At 58.0% G+C, this 25,201-nt stretch overlaps 1 protein-coding gene across 2 annotated transcripts in view; it reads right to left on the bottom strand.

Moving 5' to 3' along the window:
- Window positions 1-25,201, bottom strand: part of Syt13 (synaptotagmin 13) — a 43,388-nt gene that overhangs the window by 4,705 nt on the left and 13,482 nt on the right. Inside the window, exons 2-6 of one of the 2 annotated variants that reach the window (XM_078046163.1) lie at window positions 10,663-10,888; window positions 8,034-8,168; window positions 5,630-5,931; window positions 2,964-3,095; window positions 1,515-1,644 (exon numbers count right to left, since the gene is read on the bottom strand). In XM_078046163.1, coding sequence (XP_077902289.1) covers window positions 1,515-1,644; window positions 2,964-3,095; window positions 5,630-5,931; window positions 8,034-8,168; window positions 10,663-10,888 — 925 coding nt within the window. The remainder of the gene's footprint in view (window positions 1-1,514; window positions 1,645-2,963; window positions 3,096-5,629; window positions 5,932-8,033; window positions 8,169-10,662; window positions 10,889-25,201) is intronic. The other variant, XM_078046164.1, reaches the window with a different exon arrangement.

The raw sequence follows: 25,201 nt of genomic DNA, 5'->3' as shown, positions 1-25,201 counted from the left end.
TTGGGCTCCAGAATCTTCCAGCAAGCTCAACCCTTCTGATTTTATTCGCCCAAAATCTTTTGCTCAAAGATTCAGAACACAGTGGCAATTCTATCTTTGTATCCTTCTATAAATAGAGACTTATTTCTATCTTGTTATGAGCACTTGGATCCCAGTTCAGGAAGGCCCTGCTAACCTGGGCTGCTCTCCTGCTCTGACAGGTCCCCAAGACTTGGGATCAGCACTTTGGTCCCCAAGACTCGGGACCTGTGCAGGGGTATCTAGAAGGGAAAAAATAAGGCTTCCAAAATGTTGGAAAGGGGCCTCTGTGGATATGTGGGGCACAGATGCCCTAAGCCTCGGGCCTCAGCCTCACCCACACGCCTTCTGCCGTCGCCCACACTCAGCGGGTGTGGGGGGGACAGCTGGCCAAGGCTGAGAAGAGAGACTGGGGAGGGCGTAGAGTGCAGTGTGGCTGGCGGAGACAGAGGACCTGGCCTTCCCCACAGCACCGCCTGCCCCAGAGGTGTGTCCAGCCAGGCCTGGGTTCCCGACAGCCCAGGAGCTCTGCTCCCAGGGTAGAGGCTGATCCTGGTGGATGGCCAAGGTCGGGAGCCCCGGGTAGCTCCTACCAGGCCCAGGAATGAATGGATGGGACTCCAAGAAGTGTGGCCTTCAAAATTAGTTACCCCTTTAGGTGGAGGCCCCATCTGAGGATGACTTGGAGGGTCATGTAGGAGGGCGAAGGCAGCCGGGGCAAGATGGCGAGGGAGGAGGCCGGGGGCAGGGCCAGAACAAAGGAGCACTGAGCAGGCCTTCTGATGAGGTCACCTCCCTGATGGACAAAAGTGCTCCTGGACACACGCGGGGACCCCATCAGACAGACACTTCCGCACTCATGCCTCTAAGTGGGATCCAAAAGAACAACGGAGACAGACACATGGACAGGGGTGGGGGACGCCGATCAATAACAGTGAGGAGCACATGGACAGGGGTGGAGGCTGGCCCGGAGGACACTCCAGAGACCACAAAAAGAACAGGTCAAAGCTCCCCCACCAGACTCCCGGCTCCAGGGCCCCTTGTCTTTGGGGAAGTCTGTCCGTGTCGCTTTTGCCATAAACCTGCTCTTGCTCGTCATCTCTGGGTCCTGTTCGTTTTATTGGGGGAGGGGCAGGCACCAGGGATGAAGCTCAGGGGCCCTTGACCACTGGGTCACATCCCCAGGCCTGTTTTGTACTTTATTTAGAGACAGGTCTCACTGAGTGGCTGAGCGCCTCACTAATCTGCAGAGGCTGGCTTTGAACTCGCGATCTTCCTGCCTCAGCCTCCTGAGCTGCTGGGATTATAGGCATGGGCCATGGCGCCCGGCTTCTGGGTCTTGTTCAATTCTCTGCTGAGCGAAGACACTGTACCCAGCACCCCTAGACGGCAACAGATTGAGAACTGTGCTCCTGTTCTGCCTTCCTGCGCTCTGACCCCATTTCCCTGGTGCCCCCCCACACCCCGGCAGCAGCCCCAGCCTCCCCCAGCCTTACCCTTCCCCAGCAGCTCCCGGGCCTGGCTGGAGTGCAGGTTCTTGGCTTTGATCAGCACCACCAGGAGGCGGTTGGCGGCCGGGAGGTAGCTGATGGACAGGAGGACCTCTCCAGCTCCAGCAGACGGCTCCTGCGACACAAGGGGGTGTGCGGGAAGGGGTCACTCTGCGACAGTGGGGCTGGTGGGCAGCAGGGGGTTGGTTCCCACAGCCCGGGAGACCCTCAGGGAAACCAGCAGAGGTCAGCGCGACCCCAGGCTCAGGGTGTGGGAAATACGCCAGGGACCACCGGCCAGTGACGCACTTCAGAGGGGAACCCGCGGGTCCACAAAAGCAGCTTCCAAGTCTCCGGGAAAGGCCTGGGAGGGCTTGCTGGGAATTTCAGCAAAGAAGGGCCCCTGCCAGGAGGTGGGGCTGTGGTGACAATGCCAGCCCGGAGCCGGCAGGGAGGAGAGGGCGGGGTGGCAGGGCCAGCCAGGCACCAAGGCTCTATTTAAGCAGAAAGCAGGTGGCCTTTCCCCAAGATCCCCAGGCGGCTGCCAGGCAGAGGAGGGGGTGAGGGTTCTGGGAGGGAACAGGAGGCCAGGCGCACCCCGGGTGGCGCGACTCTCACCTGTCCCCTCCTCGCCAGCTTCGGGGCAGCTCAGGGAGGCACGGGCCAGGTTAACAGCCCCGTGCCTCAGAGCACCTGGGCTTGTCCCTCACCCTCACACACGTGGGGACATCTGCCATCTCCCCCGGACACGGGCTCAAGGGGTGGGAATCAGCCTCCTCTGCAGGCCGTGACCTCTGCAGCCAGGGGCTGCCCATCACCAGGTGATACCACGCCTGTGATTCGTGACCAAGAGCAGCTCCACTACTCACCCACCCGCATGAGGCTTCTCCAAATGTGGGTTTCCTTGCCAGAAACGGAGGGGCGGGTCCGTTTAGCAAGCCTGCATAAAGCGCCCACTATGTTCTCAATGCCACGATCAAAACACAGTCAGCCTCCAGGGGCCTGCATCTCACATGGGAGGGAGGAGGAAGTGATGAGGGGTGACCCGGGGCGGGGCCCAGTGCTGGGAGGAGGAGGACCTGGGATGAAGGGAGAACAGGGGTGTGGCAAGTCCTCACTAAAGGTCACAAATGATGACTCTAACGACCTCTGTCCAGACTACCCCCCTTAACAGCCCAGAGCGAAGCTCCGTGAGGCTGGGAGGACAACTCCAGAGCCAGCCGGGGCCTGAGTTCCAGTCCTCCCACTTCCTCCCTGGGTGGCCTGAGGCCAGTTGCTCGACCTTGCTGGGCCTTCGTTTCCTCATCAGTAAATGGAAGTAGGATTGTTTCTATGTGATGGTGTCGGGAGGATTTTGTTTTCTTCTTTCTGTGCTGGGGATGGAACCCAGGGGCACTTTACCACCGAGCTACAGCTCCAACCTTTTGCTTTTTAAGTTTTGAAATCGAGTCTTACTGAACTAATGAGGCTGCCCTGGAACTTGAGATCCTCCTGCCTCAGCCTCCCGAGTCGCTGGGACCCCACGTGCAGCACCCAGCCAGGTTTTGAAGATTTGACCCCCTCGTATTCGAGGGCCTGTAGCAGCGTCTGGAACACACCATCACAAGGGACTGTCTGCTGCGGCTGTGGTCATTAATTCTCGTGAGCCATCAGTACTTGCTCAGGTGAACTGGGGAGCCTCATTTTGGGGTGAACAGGAGGCAGCTGCACTCTCAGACCCCTGCCTTTCCGCTCAGCAGGACCCCACCGTGATCAGTCGTGTGACAAAGTGACTTGGGAACCTTCGCAAAGACCTGAATCTCAGCCAGTGACATTTGTGAAACCCTCCCCGTGTGCTCTGGGCCCTAAGGTCACGACGCATCCCAGCACTTGGCACATAAATGTCACAAGAAAAGTCAAAGGGAAGAGGCCCCACCATCCTGCACCACCCTGAAAGGAGCTGACCTTGTTCCGCCTCAGGCCCAAGAGCCTGGTGCTGGAGGCCAGGGGGCTCGCGGGCCTGGCTCTGGCTAGGAAGCAGCCCGGGGACTCGGAGGAGGCCTGGTCAGCAAGGGAAGCCGAGTCCTAAACCCGCGGCGCTGGCCTCCTGCGTGGACAGGCTGCCCCTGCGAGGCCCGGGGACTGTGTCGCGCTCCTGGCCAGGGGCAGCAGAGCGCTCCCAGGGTGGGCTGGGGACAGATCTCCCAACTGAAGATCACCTGCAGGGTCCAGGGTGGCCCGGGCTGTAGCCCCGGGTGACTGTGCTCCATCCACTCGTCCCCAAGACCAGGGGAAGCTGCACTACTTTCCAGTGTGGAGGAAGCCTGGCCCTGCCCGCCGTCTGCACTGCAACCGGAGGCTTCAGCAGAGCCTGCCCCCGAGTCCCTGGTGACAACAATGACCCTCTCTTCCTCTCCTGGTCCCTCCACCTCCTCTTCCTCTCAGGCTCTCGATGAATCACTCAAGGGCGCCCTTGGAGTGGGACTCGCTGAGGTCCTCAATGATGCACCTACCGCTCTGGGCCCCTGTCTTCGGGCCAGACCTGGAGCGCGGCTGGCACCTCCGTTAACCCACTCTGGCCCAGAAAAGTAACACTGCGTGGGAACCACCCCCGGCTTCCACCACGGGGTTCATGAGCCCGCACCCTGCACCTGCAAGGGTGGGCGCTGGCCAGCCTGGCCTGGGGCTCTGCTTCACACACCCGAAGAGGACTATTCTAGAATATTCTAATTGTCAGCAGTGATGATCATCCAGATGCATCAGCAGGCTCCTCTGTGGTATGGCCTGGTCCCCGGCCCCTGGCATGGGGCAGGGTACCCCGTGGGAGCAGGGCAGAGTGTTTGTGGAATGAATGAGAGCTACTGCTCTTCTAGGGGTCGGGAGAGAAGAAAGGACAGGGCCGAGACTCTCCTAGACCTAACAAAGCCTCAGAGCCCAGTGGGGGACCCTGTGTGTCTCCAGAGAAAGCAGTCGAGGAGCTTAACAAACAGGAGTGTCACATCTCCTCCATCAGTGATCCACACAAGTCCCCAATCACACGCTAATTAGAGAGAGTGCCTTGAAGCAGCCGCTCCATCTGAGAGCCAGCGGCCTGATCCTTCCGTCAGCGTCCTCAGCCTGGGAGGAAAGGAAGTGGGGCAAAGAGGAGGGTCGTCAGCGGGGGAGGGTGGGAGGCGGCAGTGGACCCGCTCTCTCCCCGTGGTCAGGTGTCTGTCAGGGAAGGCGCCTGCGGGTCACACCTCGTGCTTGTGGGGCCTGCGTGGCTGGTGATGTTGCAGGACCGACAGCTGGAAAGGCCGAGCTCGAGGCTGGGCTGTGCTGGGTCCTGGCTGGTGTCCTGGCTGTATGACCCGGGCAGTTCCCTATCCCTCGGTTGGTTGGTCTGGGAGGTCAGAGGGGGACCTCGGGTCTAGTCTGGGCCTCGCACTGACCCTGCGGTGCTCAGACCTAGCAGCCAGATGACCAGGTCCAGCACCGCAGCAGCAAGCCCGCAAGGGAGACCGGATGGTGACCTCTGGGGCCTCGCGGGCCTCACAGCCTCTACACAGTGCAGCAGACCCCTGGTGGGGACCTTGACACTGGCCCTAAGTTCCCTCCACTGCTCCCCAGCCCTGCCCGGCCCTGACCCCTGCTGCCCGGGCCTGTGGGGAAGATGGTCTCCTCTCCCGGAGTCCCCCTGCAGGGCGCTGGCCTCTCAGCCCAGCACCAACACCACTTCACACAGCCCTTCCAGAACTCTCCATCAGACACCGGGGTTAGCCTCCTCCCAGATGTCCCAGGATTCAACACATGTCAGAGATCCTGTCCTTGTCATCGTCAGGGGTCTGTGCCAGTCTGCCCACCTCCCTTTGTGTTCCTTTCCCCATGGTGCCCGGCACATAGTAGGTGCTCGAGAAACGTCACTGGATTCCCATGGGGATGACACTGCGCTTTCTTTCCTGGACGTCAGGGGCGTCTTTATCTGGCAAATGAGAAGCCCCGCAGCAGCGGGCCCTGGGCATCGGGCTGCCCCAGGCTGCCCTGTTCAAGATCCGACCTGGAAGGTCTCTGCCGCTGGTTCCATCAGCTCGGCCCAGTGCTCAGCCCTCAGCCCTCCTGGCGCCACCGACCGGCGCCACCGCCCGACTGCGAGGCGGCCCTACCTTAGCCGAGGTCTTCAGCTCGCCCCACTGGGCGGCCCCCAGAGGCACAGACACCCCGTCCAGGCCCAGGCGGAGCTCCCCAGCCACACTGTGGCGGGAGAAGCGGTCGCAGGTCCTGAGGGTCAGCCTGAGCGTGGCTGTGGGCAGCTCCTCCTCTGCCAGGGGCAGCACCAGGCCCTCCTCCCAGGTGGTGAGCAGCTGCCGCTTCCTCAGCGCCGTCTGGGCCTCCACGGAGCCCGTCCTGTGGGCCACACTGCCTTGGACGTAGCAGTCACAGCCGCCGTCGTGGTCACTGGTCACAGCTGCAGGCAAGACAAAGCAACCTGGGCCTGGGACTTACCAGGGACTGGGCAGGGGGCAGCAAGGCCCTAATGAGGGCTGTGGAATCCAGATTAGTGGCCATGACCTTGGGTGTCCGAAAGACCTCAGAGCTGACCACCCTGGAGACTGCAGCCCTGCCCAGAAGCAAGATATTTAGAAAAGGAGGCCATCTGAGGAGGCCATCTGGGGAGGCCCACAGCAGCATACGCTAGCCTTCCTGGGACAACAGTGACAAGAGTGACAAGAGTCAGTACTTCCTGGGGCCCTTCTGGTCTCAAGATTCTGAGATTTCCCCAAGGCGCCAGGGCTGACTTTATTAGTGCTACTGCTGATACTGTGATTCATTTGTTCTGTACTTTAAATATTTACCACAGAAGCGCTTGTGGTGTGAATCACTTGGCTGCTGCCTCATGAATGTTTTATGTTTTGAACCTTGGTGTTTCTAATGCATTGCACAACGTGATCATGTCAGCTTTCCGTTACTATAACAAATGCCTGAGGTAGTCAACTTATCAAGAAAAAGGGTTTATTCTGGCTCACAGTTTGAGAGGTTCCAATCCACGACTCCATTGCTTTTAGGCCTGTGGGGAGGAAGCACATCATGGCAGAAGCGTGTGGCTGAGGAAACTGAGTCACCTCACGGCCAGGGAGCTAACAAGACCAAGAGGAAGTATCAGGGTCCCACAGTTTCCTTTGAGAACCTACCCCCAATAACCTAAAAGCCTCCCTCTAGGCCCCGCCTCCTAAATGCTCCATGCTTCCCTCAGCACTGCCTTGGGGAACAAGCCTCTACCACATCAGCCTTTGGGAAAAACCCTTGAGATCCTAATTACAGCCTTCCCGTGAATCACTCGGCACATGTTTTCAATGCATAATCGTTGGATTTACCCCCCAATGCCCCCTGGTGGTACTCTGATAACTGGTTCTTTAATGAGAGATTGGAAAGTGGAAATGGATTTCACAGGATAAGAACATGAAGAACGAAGGTGACGTAGCCTAACGGAGCTTCATCCTGGGCTTTCAGGGAGGGTTAGGCCTGCCTCTGCCGCTGGCTACTCAGAACTTTCCTGAACAAATCATAGGAGTTGCTCGACCTCAGTTTCCCAACCTGTGAAACGGGACTGTCATGAAGACCAGATGTATTAAAGTGCTGAGAATCCAAAAGACATCAAAGAGGAAAAACACTCGCTCAGAAAAAGGGAACTAGGGGCTGAGGGTACAGCTCAGGGCTCTCTGAGTACCTGGGAGGCCTTGGCTTTGATCTCAAGCAGGAGAAACAAAACAACCTGTTATGGCTTAGACTAAAAAGTCCTCCAAAGACCAGATGTTGGAGGTTGGTCCCCAGCTGATAGTGCTCCTGGGAGGTGGTGGGACCTTTCGGAGGAGGGCCTAGGGGAAGGAAGCTAGGCCATGGGAGGGTGCCCTTCACGGGGCTACTGAGACCCCAGCCTCTTCCTCTCTCTTTGCTGCCTTCCTGCCATGGTCACGGCGTGTCGCCACCACGTGCTCCCTGCTATGGTGCTCTGCCTGGCCACAGGCCCCGGCAACAGGGCCCAGCGAGCCAAGCTGACACTTCTGAAACCGTGAGCCAAAGTAAATCTTCCTTCCTTTGATGCTGAGTCTCAGAGATAGAAAGATAAACAGAAAAAAGGAAATCGATCACAGAGGCCCCATTTATCTGGCCCCGTTGACAGCCCTGGTTTCTTGGCAAAGTCTTAGTAGAGTTTGCTGATGGCAAAGGAAACTCTCGGGGGAGGGTCACCAAGCCCATGTGGCCCCTCAGGGACACTGCTGGGTCCTGAAGTGCAGAACTTTCCCCACCCCCCGAAGACCCTCTGCATCCAGCACGAGCCCTGGGCCCTGCCAAGGCACCTAGGGCAGACACAGCGATTCCCCAGCTCGTGTCCCTGCCTGGGCAGCGGCTGGCCGCGTCCTGGGCTCCTCTGCCGTGAGCTGGGCCCCTGCCTGGGTGCCAACCAGCGGGGCCTGAGCAGAAGTGGCGAGTGCCGCACCCCGGGTGAGGCTGTGCCCGCCCTGGGTCTCCTCCTCCCCCATGAGCTCCCCGGGACCCCTCCCTGGGTACCTTCCAGGCGGGTCACCAGCAGCTCGGCCTTGCGCCGGTCGTAGTCCAGGCAGTAGTGCAGCTTGGGGGCCTGGTTCCAGCTGGCCGCCTTCTCTGGGTTCCAGGTCTCCATGACGCACACGTCCTCCACCACGCCTGCAGGACAGTCAGGGCCGTCACTGCCCCACACGGCATCCTTCCCCCACTCCTTTCTCATCTCTGCCACCGCAGCCACAGACCCGGACCCGCAGCTTCCTAAAGTTCAATGCACCAAGGCCACTCCGGTGGTCGGACCTGGGCTTTGCATTTCAGGGGACTGTCATAGTTCAGCAACCGAGATGTGGGTTTTGCTGTCAGACAGGAGCTGTTTCAGAACAACCAGGTGACCTTGGACAAGGTGCTGGACTTCTCTGAACCTCGGTTTCCTCATCTTTATAATGGGGACAGTCAGGGTTTCTCTTTCCTAGAGTTACTATGCACATTAAATGGAATAAAGCAGGAGACGTTCTTAGCCCACCGCCTGGTCCATGGTGAGCTTCCGGTAAAGATAAGTGGCACAGCCTGTGCGCCTGGTGGCCGCGTGGGAGGCTGAGCAGCCCTGGCCTACCTGGCTCCGCCCACCCCCCAGCTGGCTCCGCCCCTCCCACAGAGCCCGGTGCCTTGTCCCCAGGAGCTCACAGATGGAGACAGACGCCAGGGCCAGGGTAGAGGTGGTGGGTTTGACTTTGATGCATGTCCAATAAACGTTTGATGAGTGAAGAGGGAAACGTATCTTTAATTTAGAGGATCCTAAACCCACAACTGTTGCTCTCCGTGCCCCTTACTTAAACAGGAGCCGGACATGGGAAGATTCTCATGAGCCAGACATAATACAAAAATTAAAAGGACCCAGTAGCTCTGGGAGACTCTATTTTAAGTAAACCAGAGTTTAAGTTCTGGTTCTCAGAACTCACTCAGAGGGTAGAACCGCAGAGGTCTGCTGATCTCCCAATTGGCTCATTATTAGTTTCCTGCAAGTTCTAAGAAATTTCCCTAGTGCTTCTGGGATGAGCCGCTGACCAGGGTGTGACCAACAGGTAAAGCGAGACACAGGTGTAGGTAGGGCCCCCATGGCTGCCATCACAGGGACATTCACAGTGGTATCCACCTTAGGAGCAGCACCCAGGACTCTCAGCTCTCAGGCGGCCTCAGCCCTCGGCATCAGAACCGGCCTCCACCAAGGGTGACAGGGTCCTGTTCAGATGCAATAACTGCAGGTGACTCTACTACTGTCCCTCCCTACCAGGAGGGACCACAGGGCCAGCACCTCCTAGAGATGCGTACTCGGCTTCAAGGAGAAGTGAGTCTTTGGGCTCTACAGTGGGGGATGGGTGGCCTGGCTGGTGGAGTCAATACGCTCAGCACATCATGGGACAGTGGCTGAAAGATCTGATGGCCTCGCTACGCTCCTTCACCTCTGGTCACTGTCTGCCCAATCAGCAGAGTCTCAGTAGGTTTTTGTGCAACATAACTAAGCTGTGTCTGCGGGGGCAGCCGAGAGGAGGCAGAATGAATGAGTGAATCCTGCATTCTGCAAAGCAAGGCCCGGCTTGGCCCTCCCTCTCTCCTGGGCAGAGTGTCCAGTCCTGGCTTCGTCCAAGCCTTGAGCAATCGGGGGCTCCCAGGAGAGGGGGCTATGACTACACCCATCACCCAAGAGTCTTCCTGCAAATCTCTCCGGCCCCCACCTTGAGGTCTCAAGGCTGCAGCAGGTCTGCTTTTAGCCCCTGGAGGCTTAGGCCAGCCAGGATAGCCTGTCCACACTGCAGGCGCTGTGGGGATCCAATCCTGGCTGGTTCCTCACTGTGCTTCTGAGCGGGCCAGGAAGGGGCACCTGTCCACTGGCCAGTGTGGGTCCAGTTGAATCAGGGTGGGGTCAGTGTCCAAGGCTCTAGGCTGCTTCCGCTTCCGCCACCTCCCGCACTGACCTCACAGAGCAAAACCTAGGCCATGTGCGCGGCCATCCCCTGGTTTTAGCTTCTCCTCCCTAAAAAGCTTCTGCTCTCCCTTGGGATGGGGACTGGCCTCTGCTTCATATGTCACCCCAGGGCCCGTGACAGCCATAGCCACCTTCAGATGTTGTGTTCTTGATGTTGACAAATGAAAAGGAGAACAGAGAGAGGAACAGAAACGGTGTTTCGACTCTGTGCAGAGGCCCTGATTAAAGCGTCTGATGGGCATTATCATATTCACACTTGACCACAGCCTAACAGGAAGAAAATAATATCATCTCATTTTCATAGAGGAGGAAACTGAGGCCCAGAGAGGTTAGCAGCATGATCAACGCCACACAGCAAGTATAGAAAAGGACAGAGGAGTCAAGCCATGACTTTGAAGCCAGTGGTTTTAACTGTGATTCTTTATCCCCTCTCCAGAGTTGCCCACATGTGACTTGAAAGGGACACTCTGTTTCCCGGTACAGAGCTGGAGGCTGTGGGGAAATAGCACGGTGGCATTCAGCAGGAATCAAAGGCCAACTCAGAGGCCCTGTGCCCACTGTCAAGTGCGGTGACACTGGGGCTTTTGGACAGGCAGGCCATGCCCAGCATCCACGCAGCCGGTGACAGACTCCACTGCCCGCTGCCCACAGAGCGGGGCTGGGGATCCCTACCGTTCTGAGGAAGGATGAACAGCTCCTCCGTGACCTGCCTCTTGAGGCGACTGTCACTGGGGGCAGGGGGACTGGCAGGCGCAGCAGGCTCCTCTGTGGTCCCCAGTGTGTAGTCTGCGTAGTTGATGACCTCCGGAGCCGTCACCGCAGGCCTGGGGCCATAGATGTCTGGGAACTTCAGAAGAGGGCGAGGCTGGACCGGCTCCGTGGATTTCTTAACGTTGAACTGCAGCACAAATTACCGTGGTTAGCCAGCAGGGGAACCGGCCTGGTGTCCACCCATGGAAGAAAGGAGTGGTGACCCGACCCTTTACAGGAGCCAGGGAGAGATTTGGAATCCCTCTACTCCCAAGAGCACAGCCTGCAAAATCAAACCACCAGAGCCCACAGGCCGCGGGTCACGCCAGGGTCCACTGAGATGTGGGCCCCGATCATCCGCCCCTTCCCCAGCTGTGCCCCTGGTGCTCTCTGGAGTCCTCCCTCTGCTCCTCTCGCTGTGCCCTGGCCTCCCACTCTCTCCCTCCATCTCTTATTCTTCCGTTCCTCCCCTTCCCACCCCTGGCTCAGGAATGTGCAGGCTGCCACCACCCAGAACAAACCCGGGCTCCTCCCTGGGGTCGACCTTGGCTCACTCCAGCCACCGAGCTCCCTGCTCTTCAAACAGGATGGATCTCCCCCTGGTCAGGCTTCCGTCCCCCGTCTTGTTCCCCAAGCTGGCTACCTGCACTTCCACGGGCTCCATCTGCTACCTGAAGCCTGGTCCTGGGATCTAAACCACGCCCCTCCAGTCCAAGCCACGCCCTTCGGCCGAAACCACGCCCCTCCGGTGTAAACCACGCCCTCCGTTCTCAACCACGCCCCTCCAGTCCAAGCCACGCCCTTCGGCCGAAACCACACCCCTCCGGTGTAAACCACGCCCTCCGTTCTCAGCCACGCCCCTCCACTTCGCTGGCGCCCCACCAGCACCACACCCCGCCCTTTGGTCCACAGCTTTGCGCCCTGTCCACTCGGTGTTGGTCACGGGCAGCGGTCGGTCGGTCTCTCGCACCAGCATGTGAATTCCCGGAGCATAGGGACGGTGCCTTGCCTGGCTCCTGGCCTCTCCACGGGAGCTGGGTCAGTCTGGGCAGGTCATTTTGCCTTTCTGGGCTGTCCCTTAAGTGACTGATGGTTTTTCAGCTTATCTCGCTCCTCGTTCTGAGCCACTTCTTTAGTCTGAAAGATGCACGAAGTGCCCGGTCCCGCATCGGCCCATGTACAAGTGAGTCCATGTACAAGGGAGCCCATCAGAAGCGACAGAAGTAAATACCAAGTCTTTCTGGCCACGCAGGACCACAGTACAGCAGCGCGCCAGCGGGGCATGTGTGGGTGACCACAGAGAGAGAGGGCAGGAGTGTGTCCCTGCGGGGCAGCCCGTCCCTGGGAGGCCGGTCAGGGAAGGGGCCGGGGGCTAGACCTTGAAGGAGAGGGAGCTGGAAGGCAGAGGGGGGTGGGGAGGGCTGTGCCCTGACGCCAGGCAGCCAGGGCCCCCGGGACCCCAGAGCAAGGCCTAATGCTCCCAGGTCCTTTACCCTCCACAGTCTCGTCTGCCTGGGATATCTCACCAGTCCGACTTCCATTTATTATACACTTCACAGCAGGGAAACTGAGGCCCGGGGACGCCCAGCGTCATCCAGCTGCTAGTGCTGGGGACGATGGAGCCTCCAGATGGCGTGACTCCAGATTTGAGGTCACTCCCCTGCGGATCTCCAGTGCTGGGAACTAAGAGGCACTCGCAGCCCCCGGGGGGCCCAGCCAGGCCACTCCCACTGTCCAACGGTGTGAAAGGGTCGCAGAGGCTGCTGCTGCCTCAGAGTCACCCTGTCACTTGTTGGGACCACATGAGGGCCCTTAGGGAGGTCTGGGAAGCGGTCTGTGTTTGGTCTTTATTTCTTCCCAGCTGGGTGGCTTTGGGGCAGGGCTGGCCTTCACCCCCAGCTTGACCCCTGGGGCTGGGCCTGCATTTTCAGTGGGGCTCCCAGCTGGGCTGGGTTCAGGTGAGGTTCACTCCAGGCTTCACAGACCCAGGGTCTGCCTTCCCCCTCTTCAGGGGGCCTCGATTCCTGTGTCCCTGATAAGCTCCGAAGCCTGCTACAGGGGCTTAGAGTGCAGCCCTGGAGCAAAAGACAGGTGCTTTGGGGTGGCCCATAATGTCCACCGTGTCCCCCTCCCCCACACCATCACTGGGGGGTCTAGGCTCCGCCCACCCCCAGCTCCTGGGGCGAGTTTTGTCTGTTCTGACCCTGTCAGCTCTTGGCATGATCTTGGTGGCTTTTTCTGGCCCGTGGGGAGGCACCTGTCCTGGGGAAGCCCACCCACACAGAATGTAAGGACCAAGGACACGCATTCCGTGACATAGAGGAACTGGCGGGAAGCTCGGGGTTCCATCTTGGGACTGCAAGGCCAGTCGGCCTTAGCCCAAGGCAGCATGGTAGCCAGCCGTGTGCAGAGACGGAAGGAACTTCATCCCCAGCAGGACCTCCTGGAGCCTCGCATCTGCAGGCCCAGCATCTGGCCTCCCCTGCCCTTCAAGTCACGTGAGCAGCGTCCTTCTTGTTGGTTGAGCTGGTCTGTGCCTTGTAGCCCAGGTACCTTCTAGATGGATGCTGTGCTTTTCCACCAGCGAGTGAACCCGGGGCGCTTAACCCTGGGCCACATCCTCGGCCCTTTTTCTGATTTATCTAGAGACAGGGTCTTGATGTGTTGCTTAGGGCCTCACTAAGTTGCTGAGGCTGGATTCAAACCTGTGATCCTCCTGCCTCAGCCTCCTGAGCCTCTGGGATTCCAGGCCCCCAAGGATGCATTGCATTCTGACAAGTATCACCGAGACCATGACCCTGCGTAAACTAGCCTGGGTGTCCTCTGTCCTCTCCGGAGTCTCTGCCTCCAGGCGAAGGCCTCCTCACTCACTGTTTATCTTCTTCTCCTGCGGCAATGGCTACCCTCAGCTGAGGTGGTACCCAGCCCCTGCCCAGGCCGGGAGCAGGGCCGCTCACAGTGACATGAATCTGTCCAAGGATCAAAAGCACCAGCTGATTACCTCTCTCGCTCCTTCTCTTGGAGTCTTATTTGTTGCTTTTCAAAGCCCTGATTCCACTGCATCCTCAAATGCACCTTAAATAGCTGCGGTATCCAAGAAGCAGAGGTTTGGTAGCCGAGGGGAGCTGGAGAGGGTGGTAGCTGGGGGAAGGACATCTGGAGGGAAGGGGGGGGGGGAGGAGGGCCCAGAGAAAGAGCCTGTGGAGGCCTGGCCCTGGGTGAAGGAGGGCAGGCGGGCTTCGGACCAGGGATTCAGAGTCCGTCTGACCTGAGCCCAGGGAAGAGGACCTGGGAACCGGATGCAGAAAGACAGGGAAGGCTTCCAGCCAGGACTGGCCTTGAGCAGGTGCGCCCACAGCAGCCGGGCGAAGCGCATCCTCCCGTGGTGCAGGCTCCCTGGCAGGCCTCTCTGGGGTCCCCCAGCCTTTCCTGTCTCTGGGGCCTCTGGCCACTGGCTCCCCCCACGGTGGCCAGCTCTGCACGGAGCAGTTTCAGGTGGCACAGCACAGTGCCCGGTCGGGCCCACCCATGCCCCTCCCGGTCATGCTTCTCGTCCTGGGGCTTCTCCATGGCTACTAAGGTGGGAGGCACCAGGGACACCGTCCACCCAAAGGCAATCCCGGTGTGCGAAGAGTCACGACCAAAGAGAGACTCAAAATGAGTCCAGACTCGAATGGACATTTCTCCAGAGAGGAAGTACAAGTGCCCACTGAACTCGTGAAAAGGCACTCACTGGTCATCAGGGAAATGCAGGGCAAAGCTGCATATGACAGTGGCATAACTGGTGCCACTCCATAGGATCGGGATGGCTATCATAGCAAAAGAGAAAGCGACCAGTGTTGGCGAAGATGCGGAGAAATCAGAGTCCTGTATGCCTCTGGTGGGAATCCGAGAGGTGCAGCTGCTACGGGAAACAGTGTGACTACTTCTTTAAAAATTAAAAATAGAATCACCATAGGATCATTCGCTCCTTGGTATGTACCCAGGAAACAGGGACATCGGAGATACCTGGACACCCATGTTCCTAGCGACATCACTCACAAAAATCGAAAGGTGCAAGCTATCCAGGTGTCCATCCACAGACGACGGGATCGGGAGTCTGTGGCATGTACACTGGAATATCACGCAGCCCTAAAAAGGGCCGGGATTCTGACACCTGTGGCCACAGGGATGAGCCTGGGGGAGCTACCGCTAACTGTAAGAAGCCAGTCACAGGCTCCCACCTCTGGGAGATGCGTCGAGTGGTCAACATCGCAGAGCCAGAGGTGGCAGGGTGGTTGCCAGGGCTGGGTACAGAGTTTAATTTTTCATGGGCACAGAGCTTCAGTTTTATAACACAAAAGCTCCATGGAGATGGGCGGTGGGTGTGTCTGTGCAGCATTATCTGGATCTGGCACCGCCGAGCTGCACACCTGGGCCAGGATGGCAGATGGCAGACTGTGATGTGTGTCTTACTATAAAAAAAACCTTCTGATACAAAAACTCCCTGGGAGCGTTGACCCCTGGGGGCAGGAGTCAGGTGTCCGTCCCTCTCCTTCCCCTGAAAGGCTCTTCCCCTCCTGGAGACCCAGCTGTCACCCTGCGGCTGGTGGCTCCCCCCTCCCTCCCGCAGCTGCCCCACCTCCCCTGGCCCCTGGACCTCCATCCTCGGGAAGAACAGCCCGGAAGCCTCAGGCTGTGCCTCTGCCGTCCAGGTGAGACAGATGGCCCTGGGCAGGCAGGTGAACCGAGCTGCATCTAATGAGCAGATATTTACAGAGGCTCCGCGGGCCAGGGCCAGGCTTGGGAGCGCAGGAGAGCGCCAGGCGGCGGCGGGCCCAGGACTGGTGTGGGGAAAGCAGAGATCAATCGGTGGTTAATGGTCTGTGAACGACTCTTGGCCCGACCAGAGACTCTGGGCAACCTCTTTGGAGACATGATGAATCTCTTACCTAAACACTGTTCATTAATTTGGGGTTTGGGGCTGGGACAACCTCTCAAAGTCGCAGAGCAGCCCCCAGGAAGTGCAGGTGGGGAAGCAGACGTGTCCAGGAAAGGGCGTGGCCTGGGCCCTTGTGCTTGACCAGGTAGGGGACGGCAGAGAGGACAGATGGGGGCCTAGAGTATTCACATGGTGCTGACCACAGGCCACTGCTGCTGCTTGGGTCTGGAGCACAGCTGAGCCCCCTCGGAGGGGACACTGGGCCTGGGGAAAGAGATGTCACTCTGGGCTCTAACACGGAAATTATGCACACCTCTAAACTGGTGTAAGAATTTGAGTTTGAAGTTCCTGCTGGTCAGGCACTGAAGGTGTAAAAGCAGATGTCTTGCTTGGAGTTCAGGCTCTGCGAGTTCCATGCTGTGTGATCTAGGGTCTGATTGATTAACCTCTCTGGGCCTGGTTTCTTCATCTGTGAAACTGAGTGATACTGACAACACCATCCATCTCGGGGGCTGGATTGAGGGTTAGATATGACAACCCAGGTCGAGCGGGTGTGGCACAGAGGCTGGCAGAGCAAAGTCCACTGCTGGAGATATTGGTTGGCCCCTGTTGCCTGGGCTCACTCATTGGACCACTTGATAAACTCTCTTTTGCTGGTTTTGATGAAGTACGTGGAGACACGGAGTGTGTGTATCAAGACAGAACCCAACAAGATCGGTTCCCGTGTCACCGGAGGGTGGGGACACTCTGTCTCGACCCGGCGTTCTCACTCCCGAGCTGTGGGGCTGGGCGGGGCTGCCGTGGGATCCCCAGGGTCCTCTCTGGGGGCCTGTGCACCCTCAAGCTGCCCCAGAGCGTGGCTGGACCTTGCTCCAACATCAGGTGTGCACACGTGGCCCACGTCACGTTGGAGGTCAGCCTGCCCAGTAGGGTCCCTCCTCCCTCGTTCCCTGTCACCTGTTCCTTCTGCTGACCCAGCCACGAGGCCCAGGCTGCCCTGGAGACAGCACCACGTGGCAAGGGACCGAGGAGGGTACGAGGGAGGACCTGGGTCTCTTCGGCGAGCCCACGGGGGAGCTGAGACGCGAGCTTTCCCCAGGGCAGCCTGGGAGGACCGCAGCCACCACAGCATCTCGCTGCAGCCTGTGAGTCCCCACGCCGGGGACCCGCCCAGCGGTGACGGGCTCCTGACCCTCGGCACCAGGAGATGATATCAGTGTGTTAAGCCACTAAATCTGATTTGTTCCACGGCAAAAGCAGCTGATGAAGTGGCTCGTCAGAATCATTCAATAACATTCGAAAACGGACCTCCCACCCACGGGAATGGACTCTCCCTGGAACTGGCCCTGACCAGGCCCCAGAGCGCCCCGCCGGCTGGTCCAGAGGAAGTGGCCACGCAAACAAGTTTCCAAGAGTCAGACCCACATCGGCCCAGGACAGCGGTTCCGCTACGTGGTACTTATTGATCCAAGAGAAATGACACACGAGTCCACAGAAGGACGTAGAGGTGACCACCGACAGCAACTTCATCACCCTTGTCCCTAACGGAAGGCAGCCCAGGATGGAAAAGGACATTGTGGCGTGTTCTTGTGACCGAGTCGTCCTCCCCAGTAGGACGCGGTGGAGTTCAGGTGACTCACCAGTCACACCTCGACCAGGGGCGATTCTGCCCCCCAGGGACATTGGCAGTGTCTGGAGACACTTTGGTTGTCATGGGGGGTGTGATACTATTGGTTATTGTCACAGTGAGGGACAGGGGCTGTCAGAGTTAGAGGTCAGGGATATTCAACGTCCTGCAATGGACAGAAAAGCCCCCGACACACCTCAGGCTGCTGTGACAGATGACCTCAGGCTGGTGGCCTATACAGCAACGCCCAATTCTCACAGTTCTGGAGGCTGGAGGTCACGGTCAAGGGTCAGCAGGCCCAGGGTCTGGTGAGGCCCACTTCCTGGTTCGCAGACGGCTGTCCTCTCACCGTGTCCCCACCCAGTGGGGGACAGAGAGCAGCTTGTACCTCTTCTTATCAGGCTGCTAATCCCATTCGGAGGGCTCCACCCTCGTGACCTAACCACATCCCAGAGCCCCCGTCACACACCGTCACACACCGTCACACACTGTCACACACCGTCTCACACCAACACACACCGTCACACACCGTCTCACACCGTCACACACCGCCACACACCGTCACACACCATCTCACACCGCCACACACCGTCTCACACCGTCTCACACCGCCACACACCGTCACACACCAACACACACCGTCACACACCATCTCACACCGCCACACACCGCCACACACCGCCACACACCGCCACACACTCTCTCACACCGCCACACACCGTCACACACTGTCACACTGGGCGTTAGGATTTCAACACGGGAACAGTTGTTCCCCAAATCCCCACAACAAAGGCTCAGCGACCCAGAAGGCCCACCATGCTCAGAGGAGGAACCCTGATGGTGTTCAGAACCCGGGAAAGTGACGGGCGGTGACAGGTACCAGCGCGGCCATGGCTTCTGGGGAGAACTGACTGGGAAGATGTGTGGGTCACTCCTGGGGGACAAGTCCCATCAAAACTGGTTTGTCTGTAACTGTGGGGTGTGTGTAGATCACTGTAAGCAAGTGGTACCCAGGAAGAATCTGGAGAGATAGATGCACACACACACACACTCACACACTCCCACAGCCTCCTAAGGACAGGAGCTGAGGTGGTTGGGGGCCTGCTGCCCCGTCCCTCCCGGGCGATTCCCAGGTTGGACTGGCCTCACCTGGGGAGGCACAAGTCAGATTCTCAGGCCCCAGGTGTGACTCAGCGGGGTCTGATGGAGCCTGGGACCTGCCTGTAGGGAGCCCCCTGGGGACCATGGTGTGGGTGGTCCCTCACCTGAGGCCCCCCTGGGTGGGGAGGAGGCCGACACCGGGAAGGGTAGGGTGCCCTGGTGTGGGGTGGCTGCTCACAGGCACCGCCCGCCTCTCAGGTGAGGGCTCTGGCTTCCCACCCACATTTATCTTAGGACCCTCCACCGCCGGCCACTTATGGGCGAATCCCAGAGTGGGGTGGGGGGGGGCAGGGTTTTCTTCAAGCTGCAAGAAGCGGCTTGTCTTTGGGTCCAGACAGGAAGCAGTGTTTCCATGGCAACCCGCCCGGCACCAGCTGCCCTTCTGTGAATCCCAAGTCCAGGCCCCACCCCTCCCCTGAGTCCACTCCCGAGTCCTTGGCTTAGGGCTCTCCTCTTCCTACTCTCTCCTCCATTCCCAGTTATTTCTAAATTTACAATAAAACTTCTGCGGTGCGCCCCTCCCCTTGGCTGGCACCCAGCGTGACAGACGGGGAGACTCTGGGTGGGTCAGCCCGGCTGTCGGCTGGGTCAGTGCACCTCTGCCAACGCAGAACCGTACACCACCAGGAGACACACCTGCCCCGCTCTCCGCTGTTAGTCACCATTCAGCCGTTCACTTAGCCTTTGTTAAGGCTCCAGACGCTGGCACCATGGAGAGACAGCACCGTTCAATAATCTACCAGGAGAGCCAAGCGAGCGATAAATACTGTTAAGATCAGGAATAAATACTGTTAAGATCCGGGCCGAGGGCGAGGGAATGAGAGGAAGAGAAGTGGTGTCCACCGCACTACTGAGCATCTGAGTGTCAGGTAGGACTCCCCAAGCTTCCATTTGGAAAAAAAATAAATAAATAAAACAATATAGATCACATCTGGCATTAGCCACGTGTCCGTTACTGGTGTGCACGAGTTTCATTCAAAACTCACAGCTTCACGAGGCAGGCATCACTGTCAGCCCGACTTCACTTAAGAGGAACTGGCGCTCAGAGGGGTTAAGTCTGAAGTCACGCGGTTAATAAGACGCAGAGCGGGACTGGAACCCGGGCGGGGGCCCGTGGAGCCTGAGCTCTTTAGCAATTTGGCAGTTGGCTTCTCTGCCTGACATGGAGCAAGAACCCAATGAAGCAGTGGTCAGTTCTCCTTCTCAGGGGTCAGGCAGATGGAAGGAGGAACCGCTGGGCAAGAGGGAGAAGGGCCCACCTCCACCTGCCCAGCCCAGGTGGGTGGGGAGAGAGGCAGGAGGGGGACCCTGTAATATGACAGCTGTAAAGGAGCCCAGGGAAAGCCAGGCAGGTCAGTAAGATCCAAGCCAGCCTTGCCTGGGAGACAGAGGGCGGGTGGCAAGGGAGGGGAGACAGGGAGAGCCACAGGGACCCTGACTCTGTGCCGGGCACCCTGGAGCCTGGCTGCAGTCTGACCAGCAGGCCAAGACGGCACCCCGAAGAGGTGCAGGGGTGCAGAGGACAGGAGTCTGCAGCCCCCGGAGAAAAGTGCTAGTGTTGCCAGGACCCCGATATTTCTGGAGCAAATAGAATTTAAAATGGAATTTTAATAAGACTCCGAGGGACTGAAGACCCAAGAGTGAGACGCGAGCTGGAGGCCTTCTCACAGGGGGCTGCTGCATCGATTCGAATTGCCGCGTCACCATGCCCAAAAGGCTGGACCCTCCCCATGCACAGGACACAGAGAGCACAACACCAAGGTCACCGCATTTAACCTTCATCCTACCCTGTAGGTAAGTGCGGCCTACTTCTCTGTTCTCCATATCCTGACAGCAATCAATAAGACACTGTCATCATTTTCTCCACACAGGAAGAAACTGAGGCTCAGAGAGAGAAATGGAAATTGCCTAAAGGCACACCACCACCATGACCCAGCCGAGCTTGGAATCCAAGACCACCCTGAGCCAGTGCTGACCACTGTACTACCCTGCGTGGGTCCCTGGGGCCGTGGCCCTGGTTACTGACCACTCTACCTAGAAACGTCCAAATCGCTGCTTCTGATTTTCCAGCTGGTGCCACGTCATTAGGCTGAGCAGCCGCAGAGCCGGGCCCAGCTGCACTGCTCCCCACCTGCCCGCCTTCCCCAGCCATCAGCAGGGGGTTGACGGAACTGCCTGCATGATTGGGCATCCGCCTGGGTATTATTCTGTCCAGATCTGGGTTTGACAGTCTTTGTGCAGAACGTGTTTCACTCGTGACCTGCGCAAGACAATGTCAAGGCCACTGGAGACCCTCATCACAAACTGGGATATTCTGAGAATCCCCCGGTTACTGCTGTGGGTCTCCAACACAGCCCCCTCCCCCAGCCTCCAGCTCGTCATCAGCGGCCACAGCTGGGCTGGTGGCTACTCGCTTGCCTCCTGCGTGAGGGTCTCATTGCCAGACTTTGGCTTCTGAAATTCCCACCAGGACCCCTCCCCCACTCACCATATTGCTTTCCTAGGGACTCAAATCCTTCTCGCCCAACTGCCGTGGCGGACGTGGGGAGGAGCTGACGGCCTGGCTGACATCTGTGACATGGGACCCCTGGGCCTCTGGGTCTGCCCAACAGCGTTTCCATCCTTCCATTTGTGGCGGCCATGTTTTTAATGTTTGTTTTCCAAAGAAAGTCGTTTTGATATTAAAAGCTGAGAAAAGTGGTGAGATGTCAGGTTCCGTGACATTGAACTTGGGATCTTGGACCGGAGCAGCGATGGGGATTTTTGACTCTCTAGTCCTCGGGTCATGGATTAAAGCCTGTTACTGTGCCTGTTTATGGCAAACGATAGTTAAAGGACTGAAACGTGATCATTTTTAATCGTTTGAAAATTGACTCGAGTACGTCCAAGGTTATGCTTGTAACCATACTTCTTTCACACATTTTCATTATCAGAAGCTTTTCTTAATGGGAGAGAGAGGAGGTGAATTGTTCAGAACCCTTCAAGCATGTAATATTTGTCCATCAACGGCGATTCAGTGTAGGAAAGTGCAGAGAATCACTAGCCTAAGACGTCCATCCACTTAGCGCAGACACTGGGAAAGTGCGTCAGTTTCTACCATGAAGGCTTCAAAACTAGCCGAGCTGTGCTGGGCGTGGTGACGGCACACCTGTAATCCCAGCAGCTTGAGAGGCTGAAGCTGGAGGACTGCAAATTCAAAGCCAGCCTCGGCAACCTTAGTGAGGTCCTAAGCAACTTAGTGAGACCTTATCTCAAAGTAAAAAAATCAAAAGCGTTGGTGGGTATGGCTCAGTGATTTAGCACCCCTGGGTCCAATATCCATGACCAAAAACAAACAAACAAAAAAATCCAGGTTGTAAAGCATGGCTTCAGAATAGGACATGGACTATGACTGAATTTTTCTTACGTTTCAACTTTAAACCCAAATTCACGACTTTCTGGAGCCATGAGCTGAGAACACTGTGTCTGAGCTCAGCAGGAAAGAATACTTTGATTGATTAGTCATGTCTGCCATGAGCACAGTCAGGGGAGCTGTAGTAAAACATCAGATTGCAATCTGTCAGACGGAAACCAGCTCACGCCTGCTGCCCACTACCTGCGTATTGACCCAGCTTCCATCCTGTGGAAGATACATGAATAAGTCCCTGCCCTCGGGAAGCACAGTGCTCATGTGGGGGTCCAGATATGCCATGATCTACGACAGCTCTCCTGTGCACATGGCAGACATAGCTAATCCATGAAAGCATACTTTCCTGCTGAGTTCAGACACAGGGTACTCAACTCATGGCTCCAGAAAGTCATTGTCAGTGGATAAGAAGTGACATGCAAGATGGAAGCTATTGGTTGTTCCTGATGCAGACTTAGAAAAAAATAAGTAAGTACTAAGAGAAGTCTTTTATTTATTAATTTATTTTTTTTGCAGTGCTGGGGACCTAACCCAGAGCCTCATAAATACTAGATATACGCTCCACCACTGGGCCACAGCCCCAAAGCTGTCCAAAGAGACCAAGGTCTGGACTGTGTGCTACAGAAGACCTCAGGAGGAGCTTTTCACCATGGTGTGATCAGAGGAGGTTCCCGAAGGGGGGATTTCTGCCCAGGATTCAAGGTGACTGATGGGAGACACAGAGACATCTCAAACTGGGGGACTGTCAGCAGCCAGTGCAGGGGGGAGGGAGCAAGGGACCAGGCTGGGGAATGACTGCCTAGAATCTGGGTGAAATCAGAAGGTGGCGGTGCTCGGGACTTCTCCAAGGAACAGGTGACGGATAGGGGTGACCCAGGCCACCCTGGGAGGGATTTGAGAGCAGACCAAGGACACAGCACTTCCATATGGGCTTCTCGGCTTCCCTTTCCAAGGAGAAGAGGGCCAAGCGTCACCAGACATCTGCAGCCACCGCGGGGTTTGCAGCAGATGGGTTCCTTGCATGACTTGAACATCTAGTCAACAAGGAAGAGGCTTTAGGGACAGCCAGTGACGGGGCTGCTTCTGCCCCTCCCCTCCCAGCCACCACTGTGGCAGATTCAAGGCAGATGGGTGCCGTCAGATGGGCTGCTCTTCCCTTTAAGTGAGATGCAAACCCCCCAGATTCCCCTGCACCTCACACGGGCCAGCCCCGGGCAGTCTGCAAAATGCTGTCACGAAGATAAGATTCAAAGGACAGCAGGTCAGTGGCATCCAGAGCATGGGCTCCCTCACCACCCAGTGGGGGGCATCTCCTTGCTCATCGCCAGCTCCTGAGACGAGATTAGCAGCCCCAGACTTCCCAGCCCGGGTGTCCGTCTGGGGAAACTTATCAAAAGCTGTGAAATGTGCCCAGTGCCCTGCAGATGCTGGATCAAATAGGAAATAAAAGTGGCTTCTAAAGAGAACCTGCAGATAGAGGGTCTTGTCACGGCGCTCCTGATCCTTTCCAATGGAGTGACAGTGTTTGTGGACACCCTGTCCCTGTCCCTTTCTTCTCCTGGATGGCTGGGCTGGTGAGGATCCCCAGAAGGGGCTGAACACACTATTGATAGAGCAGGGGCGGGAACCGACGGCACTTTCTCTCCGAGCAAGGAGGCGGGCTTCAGGGAGCAGATGGGTTATTTATTCATTTCGTGCTGGGGATTGCACCCAGGGGCGCTTACCCAGGGAGCCACATCCCCAGCCCTTTTTTAAAAAAATACTTTATTTTGAGACAGAGTCTCTCTTGAGTTGCCTAGAGGCTTGCTAAGTAGCTGAGGCTGGCTTTGAACTCACCATCCTCCTGCCTCAGCCTCCTGAGCCGCTGGGATGACAGACATACGCCACCGCGTGGAGGGCTAAGGAGGCCAGCAAGGGTCGGTGGGTGTCCCAGGCCAGGAAAAGCTGGGCACTTCCCTAGGCCTGAAGAAGCAGGCAAGTCACCAGAACCAGGACAAGGTGGCTGGGTAAAGGAGGCAGGAACTAAGCCCTTCAGGTGAGGGACACTGCGGTCCCCCAGCAACCTGGCAGGAAGGGAGAGGGGGTAAATGCCCACCACTCTCCTGATGTCATCAGGCAGGTCTCCCTGGGGGTTCTCTGGGGGCAGCTCTGCCTGATGCCAAAGGGTAAGGGAGTCTGTCGGTGCAGCTGACAGGAGGGGGCCTTCCGGGGCCAGGACTTACTGGGGGCCAGACAACAGGGCTGGTGTCGGGGAGCAGGGGGAGGCCGAGGCTGAGGCGGGAGGATTCAGTGTGGCTTTGGAGACACAAGGGTCGGCCCGGCACTTACTGTGCTCTGGGCACGATGCTCGGTGTATGATCTCATTTAATTCCCACAACAGTCAGCCATGACCACATGACCTCGCACACACTCCAGACGGAGGTGTGGAGAGGTGGTGTCACTAGCCGGGGGCACATGTGGAAGAAGGGCCATCAGAGCTGCAGCCCAGAGCCCAGGTGCCTCCCACCTCCCTGCTCAGGAGGAGCGTAAAGTCGGATCACTGTACCTCGTCCTTTAAGGACGGCGTCATCACGAGTACTAATCGCTGATACTGTTATCAGTCCCACTGCCTTTCATTCACGGTCTCCCCACGGAGGCCGCTGGGGTCCCAGAGCTGGGTTTCCAACGGTGGCAGCTGCAGCCAGAGCCACCCTTCTTCTTCCTGCACAGGACGTGAGGACCCCAGCCCAGGGACACCGCTGGAGTCTGGGATGTGGCCTAGATGCCTGGCAGTGCTCTCAACCCACTCCTCCAGACCCTGTGCCACCAGGACAGCCTGTCACCAGCTGCCGGTTGGGAAATCCTCCTACGGATTTCAGGGGCCGCGGACTCCAGGGGCCCCCTCTGCAGAGGGAACGCTGTGCTTTGCTAAGGGGGTGTGGATAGCTCAGTTGGTAGAGTGCTGCCTCACACGCCCAGGGCCTGGGTTCAATCCCCAGCCACACCGCACACACACAAAGGGATCCAAGAGCACCGCATGGCACCTGCTGACTCGTCATCGCCTGTGGTGGCCTCCTCTTAGTGTTAACCGTCAGGAAGTCAAGCGTCACTCCAACCCTGCCCTCCCCCAGGCCCTGCCTGCTTTGTGAGGGAGCTCAAGGAAGGTTCTGCACTTCTGACCTGGGGGCACACTGCTCTCAGGGCACCACGGGGCTAGGAGCAAGGCGCCCTCCTCCACAGCCTGCCCCCTTCCAGCCAGCTGGCCACGCCCCCCGCCACCAGGCCACGCCTACCGCCACCAGGCCACGCCTCTTGCAACTAGACCACGCCCCTCACCACTAAGACCCCTAGGACCCTTGACTCCTTC

This window comes from Ictidomys tridecemlineatus, chromosome 4, assembly GCF_052094955.1.
Source record: "Ictidomys tridecemlineatus isolate mIctTri1 chromosome 4, mIctTri1.hap1, whole genome shotgun sequence".
NCBI lineage: Eukaryota > Metazoa > Chordata > Mammalia > Rodentia > Sciuridae > Ictidomys > Ictidomys tridecemlineatus.
This window is presented reverse-complemented; position numbering and strand designations above follow the sequence as displayed.